Source organism: Vipera ursinii (assembly GCF_947247035.1).
Source record: "Vipera ursinii genome assembly, chromosome: Z".
In the NCBI taxonomy this organism is placed as follows: domain Eukaryota; kingdom Metazoa; phylum Chordata; class Lepidosauria; order Squamata; family Viperidae; genus Vipera; species Vipera ursinii.
Genome location: NC_139517.1, coordinates 76,287,176 through 76,299,102, shown reverse-complemented (window position 1 = coordinate 76,299,102; position 11,927 = coordinate 76,287,176). Strand labels below are relative to the sequence as shown.

Here is an 11,927-nt window from a genome sequence, read left to right as displayed (position 1 = left end):
TCAGGCATTCCTAGGCCTCCTAAATTTTTACCATGCATTCCTTCCTAACAAGGCCGCAGTGGCAGAATCGTTACACCAGCTCTTGGATAAAAACACTGCTTGGAAATGGACCAAGGTACATGAAAGCAGCTTCAAGGCATTGAAGGCCCTACTGTCTGCTAATTCAACAATCACTCATTTTAAAGGGTCAATGCCGGTGTGCCTTGCATGTGACGCATCCCCATATGGATGGAGGCTGTTTTAAACCACTTGGAGAGCGATGGGACTCAAGTCCCAATTGCTTTCTATTCCAGAACCCTGTCCTTCGCAGAGCATAATTACGCACAAATTGATAAAGAGGCATTGGCCATCATAGCTGAAGTAAAATAAAATCCATGAGTACTTGTATGGTAGACCATAAACCGCTATTGGAGTTATTCACTACAGACAGACAGACACCCGACATCTTATCCCCTAGGATGTTAAGATGGTCTATCCTTTTGTTGGCCTACAGTTTCAGGCTAATTCACAAACCCGGCAAAGATATGGGCCATGCAGATGGCCTCAGCAGGCTTCTGCTGCCTCAAATCGAGCCAGATCCGGCCCCAGCAGCCCGCATTTTGTCTATTCAGGACTTACCGGAGTTTCCACTCCATGCTGGGGACGTAGCTGCAGAAACTGTTGCAGACAAGATTCTAAGTATAGTGCTATCCTGGGTTCACACAGGGTGGCTGGAAAACAGTCCTGGACCCGAGTTCTAGAGGTACTTCACACGTAGACAAGCTCTCAGCTCACAAGGGTTGTATTCTATGGGGGAGCAGGGTCATTGTCCCCACTTCATTAAGGGACAGGGTACTGCAATTGCTTCATGAAGGTGATCCGGGTATTGTCCAGATGAAAACATTGGCATGAAGCTATTAATGGTGGCCAGGATTAGATAAAGCCATAGAAGCTCAAGTACACGAGTGTTACACATGTCAGCAGTCTAGGCCTGAAATGCCACACACTCCCATCCATAGATGGGAGGAGACACATACTCCCTGGTCGAGGATTCATATAGACTTGCTGGGCCCTTTCAGGGACAGTTATTTTTTTATAGTGGTTGACAGCAACTCTAAATGGCTGGAAGTTATTCCAATCAAGAATATGACTAATGCTAGGACCATTCAGGTGCTTAGGAAACTCTTTGCAATGCACGGGCTGCCAGACGTCGTAGTGTCCGATAATGGGGCCCAGTTTCACAGCAGCAGAATTTCAGACCTTTTTGAGGACTAACCTCATTAGGAACACGACATCGGCTCCATTTCATCCGTCTAGCAATGGGCAAGCTGAACAAATGGTGCACACTACAAAAGAGCCACTGAAGCGCATGGTGACCGGGGATTGGCACCACAGACTGGCAGATTTTTTGCTCTGCCAGCACACCGTGCCGTGCATGGCAACGGGCAAAAGCCCAGCAGAAACTGGACAGGTTGCACCCAGACTGGGTGGCAGCAGACGCCTCTCGCCCAAGACCTCCAAGGGGGTTGCAAGTGGGTGATGGGGTGTGGCCCGGAACTATGGGCATGGGAACTTGTGGGTGCCAGGCAAAATTGTCAAAATTTTGGGCCCTCTCTCATACGAAGTAACCTTAGATGGCGGGCGAGTTGTGCGCCACCATTATGATCAGCTGAGGAAGCGGTTTCCAGAACGGCCACAAAGCGAGGACTTCGCTCCAGGTCCAATTCAAGGGCCTCAAACTGGCAGACAGGCCAAGCAATTCACATACTCTGAGGACCATAGCAGTCACAGCAACAGGGAGATGGGCGTAGAGGGGCAAAGCTCGGGAGTGCAACATGGGTCTCCTGATGGGCAAAGTCAACCTGAACAATACAGCCACTGTGATAACTGCGCAAACAATGGACTCTGGCGTGGGCCAACCTGGAATGGCCAGCCAGAGAAATACAAGTCAGCCAGACTCTCTTGGACTCAGGGACCTAGCCCGGTGGGCAAGCTGGTAGACCGGGAGCTGCTGGGATCACCCAGGCAATCTACAAGGGCTCGCAAGCCTCCTGCATACTTACAGGATTTTGTCCTAAAATAATTGTGCTGTAATGTTGTATTTGTCACTGAAATTGCTGCTAGTTCAGGAGAGCCTCTGTATTAGTGAATATGTATAACATATGTATGTATTATAAAATATGTATAGTAGTATGCATACTACTATTCTGTATTATTGTAAAACTGTAATTGCTGTACTTATTTCTTTTGTTACTATAATGTGTGTACATTCTAGGGGGGGAGGGGTGTAATGTATGGGCTTTGTTTTAGTGAGTGCATAACGTGGGTTTTGATTGTTGGAAGGTTGCTTAAACAGGGAGCTGGCTAATGGCTAATGGCTCCCAGCTCCTCAGACAACCCGTCTCCAGCGCCGCCATTGGTTGCTTTAAACCTATTGGCCGCCACCTAGAGGCCAGGGTATAAATAGCTTCATTCGCAGCCCTGTTTTGCAATTCGGTTCCTGCAAACAAATAAAGAATGTTCCTGACTGAATTCACTTGCCTCGTCTCTTCTCTCAAGCAACGAACCCAGTACACAATAGATCCTGTGGCCTTTAATTCGCTCCAGCCACCTTGCAGCTCCTGAGGACTTTCTCACAGCAAGTCCTGTATACAGTAGTGCCACTTGTTCCCTCTCCTGCTAGACTTGGCTGGGCTGAGCAGGGCCACGTACCACCTGCCATGTGCCAATGTATCACCTGCTCCCCACAGCTGGACCTTTAAGTAGCAGTTTCCAGTGAGTTTTAGATCTTGGGAGATAAGAAAGAAATAGCTTTGCATAAGTTGTGATCAGAGTCTTTCATAAATACACTGGGGTCACTATCTCTCTTAATCACTTCTATTTGAAATGCTTATAATTTACTTTTTGGACATTAAGAGCATTCAGGAGGACAAGTTTAATATCACTGGATTTTTTTTTAAGTTGCAGCGAAAGATTTATATTCATTTAAAAGAAAAAAGTTTTAAAATTTGGAAGTAAGCAGCAAAAGGATGATTATAATATTGATTTTGGGAAGATTTTAAACAGGCCCAGGGTCAGACTGACTGGAAACAAGACTTTGAAAAAGATATAATTCTTAATTTTTAAAATACTACTAAAATATATATCTAAATATATGAATTATGTGCAAGAAATATCTTCTTGGGAAACATTCTGGATGAGAGAAAAATGTAAGAGGAGGCCTTGAAGGTTGATTATTAGAGACAACCAGAAAAAAATAAAGGTTATAATTAAAGGACAGTTCCCACTAATATAGAATGGAGAATAATATTACCACCTTTTCACTTTTCTTCCTCTCACCCTCCCATTTTGTACCTAACAATTTTTCGTGTTTATATTTTTCTTAGTTTATATGAGTTTTTTATCTTTAAATTTTAATAAAAGTGTTATTTAAAAATATTTAATCTTATGAGGTAATGTTCCACAAGCTGATTTCTTACCATTTTTTCTTTGTCTCTTCTCAGAAACAGCTTTATTAGGCAAGATAAGAAGACTTTTCAAGTACTCTTATTTGTTATTTCTATGTCCCCTTTTAAATATTAGGACATCAGTTGATTTCATTTGTAAATAGCTCCATTGTATTAATAGGTCTTTTCTCTGGTATTTATAATTATTAGTTCTCTTTAGTTTCCATAGTCAATTTCAGATCTTCTCTTATCATCTGTTTATTTTCCAATCAATAAAAGATTTCTTACAGTTTTCAAAATCTTAATATATTCTTTTGTAAAAATTTGAACACCCCACGGGAAATATTCTTTCAAGTCCATATGACTTCTTAAATTTTCAAAAACATTAAACATACATACGGCAGCTTCTGGTGCATCAAACCACAGCTTAAGGAGGTTGACTTTCCCCCAGTTCCCAGAGCTCTCAAATTTGTTGGATATTGCTATTTTACACTCTCTGTGTAGGGAGATTCTGTATGGAGCATAGCTGTAGTGAAACATATACAGTGTGTCTGAAAGCTAGATTAACTATCTACTTCCCCTAATAAACAAAGTAGAAGTGATAAGAAAATTAAGCAATGCACAAAAGGGTATTTAGAATTACCAACTTTATACCTTAGCAACATGAGCTCAGTGAGTAACCACACAATGTTACAGTCATTATCATCAGTGAACCTGCATTCTGATCAAAATAGGTAACATCTCCATATTTGTCATCTTTAATCACCTCGGGTTATATTATATAATAACATATTCATTTATGGTACATTTTTTTCATACTATTCTTTCTAACACAGTTGTTGCTGGGTAAAACAGTCCTTATGTTTCCTTGAATTCAGAGGATTTTTCCCCCTGTTAAATTAAATGAATATATACAGAATTATAACACAAGTGAAAATGACATGGGGAATATACGGAACCAAAAAAATGTTTAACTTATATTACTCTTCCTTGTTTTATCTAATGTTCCATTTAAGTAGAAGCTAGTGATATTCTTATCTTATAGACTTATTTTACAACTTATCATAAACAACTCAAACTTTAGAATTGCTATTAGGCAGGGTGTGCCAAAAGTCAAGCCCCATAGGCCAATTCAAATATTTTACTCTATTAATATTTTTTCAAATAAAATGTTACTTAGAAGCATCATGCACCAAATGGGTAAGAAATTCTTTAGAAAAAACAATCCATTCAAATTTAATATAATTTATATTATCAATTATTATGGAGCCTGACTTTTAGTACACCCTGTATATTTTACAACTGATAGCTTAAGCACCAAATGATTATAGTTCAAAATGGCATCAGTAAAATTGAATATATTTCACTAACCTAGGATCATTAACTAATGTCTCTTTTTCGTATTTGAACAACTGGAAATTTCTACAAAACCGGTCAAGGGAATTATCAAGATTTCCTATTCACAACCTAGAGCAGAGATCAGCAAACTTTTCATGCTGGTGGCCTGGAAGGAAAGGGAGCATCTGGGAAATTTGCGCGCACGCATGTGTGCATGCAGAAACATGGCTGTGCGCACCCACATGGCGCTAGTGGCCCCATTTGCATAGGCATGCAAGCGTTACCTACCACTGCTAGCTCCACATGCATGTGCAAATAGGCCACGCAATCCACATGGTGTTAGTAGCCCCATTTGTGCATGCGTGCAGATGCTAGCCGTTCTCACTAGCCCCTGTGTGCTTGAGCAAATGGGACGCATAACTCACACGGTGCTAGTGGCCCATTTGTGCAGGTGCACAGGTGTTAGCTGCCTCCGCTAGCCACACACACAGGCGCAAATGGGTTTGCAAGTGTTAGCATGAGTGGGAGTGCAGGCCCACATGGGTGCATGCCAGCCAGCCTGTCCTATGATACGGTGCCCAGAAGGCCACGGTCCGGTAGTGGCCCACAGGCCATAGGCTGGGGACCCCTCACCTCGGGCTTCCCAATAACTTTTGCCAATTCATTAGGAAAGACCTATTTTTTTCTATAGGGATCACCAAACGTTGTGCATATCATGCTGCATTCTTTCCATGGGCTTTTTAAATATCATTTTGATATTCTGAGGGCCTTATATGATCATACTGCAAGTTCTCAATTTTTAAGAGTACAGGTGTCAATTATTAGCTCTCTTCCCAATGCAAATAACAGCCAGAGATGGAGAAAAAGATCTGGAGGGGGTCAAAGGTTAAATCCTCTCCACATGATTCCTGCAGCTCTAATCTGTGTCAAGTAATTCTTGTGGGTAGTCAATCAATAAAAACAATCTAGGGCAATTAATTTGGTTATTACAAATATATTGAAGTATACCAAATTCAACTAAAACATGCATCTAAAAAAGTTTATTTATAAAGCTTATTTTATCAGACTTCGGGCTGATCCATATAAAATACTGTGACTCAGACTCCAGTTAATAAACACAATTGCTGAAGTCACATAACGTGTTGGCCTAGTTCATATAACAGCAAAATTAGTGGCTCAATTCCCATAATAAGCTGAATCATACCCAAATCCATTTTAGATGAATCTAATAAATTATATAAGTCTGCAGGTCTGACCGAGATTTAATCATCATTGATATAAACAAATTAAAATCAATAAGGCTTAAATTAGTTTAAGACCACAATTCTATATCCTACATACAAACTCATCCTTACGTCTGCTTAACTGCAACACAAATATGTCCAGGTAACGTTCTTTCAGATCTTTTTGCTACTGCCTTACTGTAGGCCATTCTGGTGCTTAACATAGACAGTTTAGGTTGTCTTCAGCTGTTCAAGTTTTAAAATACTGTTTTGCTCTTTTCCCCACATAATTTCTCAGTGGATATGATCTAGCATGCTTTCTTAATAACGATTAATTCTGGGGTCTTGAGTTGTGCTCAGTTCTAGTTAGTCACTTTAGGCTGCCGGAGATTGTTTCCTCCCCTCTCATACAAAACACTGTAGGTAGATGTCTGACTTCCACAGAAGTATCTGCCCAAATAATAATTGTTGGCTGGGCAGGTATAAAGATAGCCAGGGAAATGATTGAAGCCTGGGAAATGGACCCCTTGTCAGTTAACAGAGTGCTGATTTACCAACTTATGAAATACTTAGGAGCTGAGGGCTTGGCAGCACAAGAAAACAACAGCCAATCACTGTCCATCAACTTATCTATAGGAAGACACTCATAAATATGATTCATAAAATGGCCCAAAGTACATATTCCAGTTGAGAGAAGTTCCCTGAAAATGGGCTCCAGCACGAGTCTGAAAGATCAGAAGAGTAAACCTTGGTCCTGGTGACTGACCCTGGTTGGATCTTGCAAATCATGTCTGACCAAAATTTTCTGAAACATTTATCAGATCTCACCTGAACACTTACTTTCTCTCTCTGTGGGTTTAGTTCTCTTTTGAAAAAGTGCTAGTCCAGTGCTTCACAAAAGGTCAGTTTAAACAGGGAAAGAGAGCTTCATGTTGATAAGTAGGACACCAGCGAATGCAGTTATAGGTTGGCCACTCCTGACAAGGATTTCATGTGGCTGTTCATTTTACTTTATCAGTTCAGTTGTGGTAAGAGATACCATTTGCCTGTTCTATGGGCTATGTATAAGTCCTGCTGGCAATAGCTGCTCAGTGTCCTTTCCTTGCAACAACAGTAATAATATAACAGAGCTAGAAAGATCATTGGAGGTCTTCTACTCCAACCCCCTGCTCAAGCAGGAGATCATATACAGTTTTTGTTGAGCATTGAGCTCTCCCTTATTAGTTGCTCCTACCAGCTGCATCTTATGCCTCTCGTCTTCATCTTCGACTTGTCAGCTCAACTATTTTTGTATCTTTGTTTGGTACACTTTCTAGACCCAGGTTTAAAAAATAGCAAATTGATAAGTAAGAGATGAAGATATAGGTAATATCTTGGTTGAGCAGTTCATTAAACTAGTCATTTTAAGCACCTCTCAACAATTGCCCATCCCCTTCTCACCCTATATTAGAGCAATTGGTAGTGTTTTTTTCTTATCTTCAAGGGATTGTTGATGGAAAGGAAAATAAAACTAGCTGTTTTCCCTAACTTTCCTACACTAAGGATACCTCCATTTGCTGGGTCTATTATTTAGAATAATGATGAGGGCAGCACAATTTATGCAGTCGTGTTCTGCTAGCTTGCAGCCTGGAGCACAGCTTTTTAATGTAACCTTCACACTATGCTGTAATTCCTGTGCAAGTCAATGGATCTCTTGAATACCCATAAGACTACCAGTTCTGGGTTACTGTACAGCAATATGGATGGTAACAAAAAGCTAATTATTCTGGGCAGTGCTTTTTTTTTTTGTAAAAGAAAAAGGTGCCGGAACTCACAAGTCATACAACTTGCCTTCCCTACCCTACAAGGTTCCATCCAAAAAAGGTGCTGGAACTCCGTTCTGGGCGTTCTATGAGGAAAAAAGCCCTAGTTAGTGATACCTGGATTTGTACAGCCTAAACTGATAGCTTTAAATAAACCCAATCAAAAGACTCCATAGTACATTCAGATGCACACCTATACTTCTTGGAAGCATGGCTTTTGCTAGCCTAGAATGCCTTGCTCCAATGATATGTATTGCCACCACCTATTCTTCAAGTCTGTCATTCTCTCCCACATACAGTTTGCAAAGCTGAATCTACATCTCCAGAATTAAAATAATCTTAAAAAATGTCACTCTTTTAAAGTCTAATTGGTATGATTATTGGAAAACAAGACATATTTTTAGGTTCACCCTGTACCTACTGTGTTATTCTTTTCTTACACAAAGCCCTGAAAGAATGTTTCAGTTATGTCAGAAAAATCTTTCCCAATCCCCTTTAAGAAGTTAATTGACAAATTAAATGAAATGTTTGTAAGGTGGTGCTACCAAATCTCTAAGTTACTGAAATCTAGTAGGCCACTTGACAGCATCAAAGGATTACAGCTTTCTGGATGATTTTGTTTCCCTCTAGTGGTCATCTGGATATTTGCAGCTCAGGTCTTTACCTCTATTGTGAGGTGACAAAAGCATTAATTCAAACTCTTACTGGGCCTTATGTTTTCCCCAACAAATAATTAAATGTGAGTTGCTGACAGGTAGAAATAATTCCCAGAACCCCATGTAGCTGTCATAATGTAATCTTGTAACTTCAAATCTTTTTTGGCATAAGGCTAGCGTAAGGGCAAACTAAACCATGCCATTTCAGATTTTTCCCAGAAATGCAACTGAAATCTAAATGATTTGTCTGGAATGCCTATGTTACCATTTGTTTTCTTCTTTATTTATCTAACCTACTTCATTCCTGCTTCACAAAGTGCTGTTAATAAGATTAGTAATTAAAAATCTCGAATGGCAATTGGCAAGCAGACTCTCTTCAGAGTTGAGTTGGCGCTGTGTCACCAACAGGCTTTGATGAGTATTTGGAAGAGTGAAGCAAGACACATTCGACTGTTGCTAGTGCCTAAGAGCAGAAATGGAGAAATCCAGACCTTTATGGGACAATCGTTTCCAGTTTATATTTGCCTGTATTTCTTATGCAGTGGGTCTGGGGAATGTATGGCGGTTTCCTTATTTATGCCAGATGCATGGAGGAGGTGAGTGGAATTTATGCTTCTCATTTTGCCATTTTTAAAACTGTTGTCTTTGTCAGAGTAACCTCAGGTGTTGGAAAGGAGAAAAAAGCAACAATAAGAAATAGTACAAATGAGATATTTCTGCTTTTCATCACACACACAAATATTCTCCTTTGCTTCTTTTTTTCATTAGCACCTAATAGATTGTAACTTTCTAAACCAAAAACTACTGTTAATATTAATTTAGCATAAAAGACGCTATCACCTTGATTTACAACCTATTGCTTAACAATCATTTGAACTTATGATGGATCCAGCAAAAGCTACTGATGACCTGTTTTCAAAGTTACAGTGGCTGCAAACATACATATGCACATGCGCGCACACACATACATACATTATGCACATGGGATCACATTTGGGGCATTTGGCAACTGGCTCATTCTAATGGCTGTTTCAAGCATCCTGCAGTTATGTGATCTAGATTTGTAATGTTTTTGCTGATTTCTTGGGGAAAATGTCTATTGGGGAAAATGTATTCAGTTAACAACCATATTGTTTGCTCACCAATTGTTGTAAAATTGAATCTGGGCATCTGATGACTCAATTTACGACCGCAAAAGCTTGCAACCCTAATTCCAGGCTTAATTATTTTGGACTACCTGTAGGGCTATTATTACTCTTGTTGTAACTTGATGGAGTTAAAAGGCTATGTATTGTTATCCAAATTACTTTTGTATATATTATATATAAAACCAGAGTTTTATAGAGATACAAGACAAGAAGACATACTGCAGCAAATTTGCAGCAAATTGAAGATATAGTGGCAACTTTTTCCCCTTTTGTGTCACTTCTTGGAATGAAGTCTCAGAAACAGACTTTTCCACTTACCAAAGCTCAAGAATGGTGGCTATTGCTTGTATCCAATGTCATAATGTTCTCATTTCAGTCTTTTCATCATCTGCAGAACATTATTCTCCCTTTTATGAAGTCTCAGGGATAAGCACTGGTGGGTAGCAGCTTAAACTTGAACCATGCCACTTCTGAGCCATGCTACTAAGGATCAAATGCCATGTGATGACACGATAGATTCATTCTCTCTATCCTCTACCCATTTCCCCTAGTTTTAAAAATCCAGACCCAATCTACTGAAACAGATAATAGCTTTACATTGTTATAATAATTTAGATCAGGAAAAATAAAATTATGTGAATTATGTTATTTGGATGGAATTGAAACAATGGAGCAAATTTATTGCTATCTGTAACCAGGGCTGACCTAAGGCAATATTGTTCCTGAAGTAAAGCAGCAAATCATACTCTACTTCTATCTGTAAAGTCAAAGAAAATGTTATCCAAGGTTTCCAAAGTTGTCAATGAAGGCCAAAAACCTCCCCTATGCCACTTTTCCTATAGAGTACGAGTAAATTAAAAAGGTAATAATTTGCTTTCATCCATTTGGCATTGAAGTTATTTTTGCCTTGCTTGAATATGAAGCCTTGGATCACAAAGAAAACTGAGGCCTCAGATATATCATTTCTATTTCTTGAAATGAGCAATTTTGGTGACTGGGCAAGTTTGGGTCCCAATTGTGGCAATAGGCTGAGGACTACCTATATCTCTTGTGGAATTTTCCAATGAAATCTTCACTCTACCTCAGTACATGCTATATCTCCTGTAAGAGAAAACTTTGTCTAAGCTTTCCTAATAGAGAAAGATTAGTTTTGGAGTAGACAATTTATACTGAGAAAGTATAACAATCGCAGATTAAATTATGGAAGGGGGGAGTCTGTTTATCTGCCCAATAGAATAGTCACTTATTGCAAATGTGTCCATCTATTTCTATTTCGTATGACTTTGGCTTTCACTATTATCTCCAAGCACAGATGTTATTAGGCCTAAGTCCATAGCCTTGGGCAATGAATCTGTTTTAGAAGGCTGGATCAATTTCCTGGACTGTGAGTACCTCAGTATAAATGGTCTACTCCAAAACTAATCTTTCTCTATTAGGAAAGCTTAGTGGAAGACATATTTTGAAGCTTCACGTTCCTTTAGGAAATAACTCTTAGAGAGGAAGTGATGGGATTTTAATTGGGGTCTACTGAATTAATTGTCTCCATTTGATGCAGCCTCCAGAATTGTTCACTGTGATCAGTTAAGCTTGGGATAGAGTAGGAGGACAAAACCTTTCATTAAACCAAATGGAAGTTATTATTTTGAGCATAATTGCATACTAGTGGGAGAAATTTTCAAAGCTGGGGATCAAAAAATGGTGGAAGTAAAATGTTTCTTTCTTGTGTGCTGTGCTCTGTAATCCCCTTGCCCCAAATATCTTCTGTCCCCAGACTAGGATTAAGTTTAAGAAATTAAGTTATGAAAGAAACTCTGCAATGTTTCTAAATTTAGTTGTCATACCAAAGGATATTTTTTTGTGAGGGAAGGAAGCTGCAGATAATATAAAAGGGAAATATTTTTCCTCCCTGTGTAGTATGGCAACTTCAAATCTCCAGGTCACAACAATTTAACAAAGAAAAATCTTTCCAATAGTACCTAATGATGTCCATCAATTTGATTAGATTGTTTCAGTCAGGTATTTCTCCATCCAATAATATGTAATAAATCTATTAGACATATCCCTTGCAAATAGAAATCTAGAACCATTTATCTCTTTTTTTGTGTTGTTAATAATTGTATTGAAGTTTTTAATAAATATATTTAATATAAATATATTAAAAACTAATACAAAGAAAATTAGACAGAAGAAAAAGAAAAGTTGGAAGGTGCAGAAAAACAGAAAAGAAAAGTAAAAAAACAACAACAAAGACAATAATAAGGAAGCTACTTCCAATCCATCTAACAGTGAGCATAAGTTAATATATTAACTTTTTGCCCTCTTTTAAAGTTACAAG

The 11,927-nt window shown here is 39.0% G+C and overlaps 1 protein-coding gene across 3 annotated transcripts in view; it reads left to right on the top strand.

Moving 5' to 3' along the window:
- Nucleotides 1-8,919: 8,919 nt before the first annotated feature.
- SLC6A20 (solute carrier family 6 member 20) overlaps nt 8,920-11,927 on the top strand; it is a gene marked incomplete at its 5' end in the record, with an annotated part of 30,420 nt that continues 27,412 nt past the window's right edge. For all 3 annotated transcript variants that reach the window (XM_083377396.1, XM_083377395.1, XM_083377394.1), the window contains one exon: nt 8,920-9,040. In XM_083377396.1, the coding sequence (XP_083233522.1) occupies nt 8,920-9,040 (121 nt within the window). The remainder of the gene's footprint in view (nt 9,041-11,927) is intronic.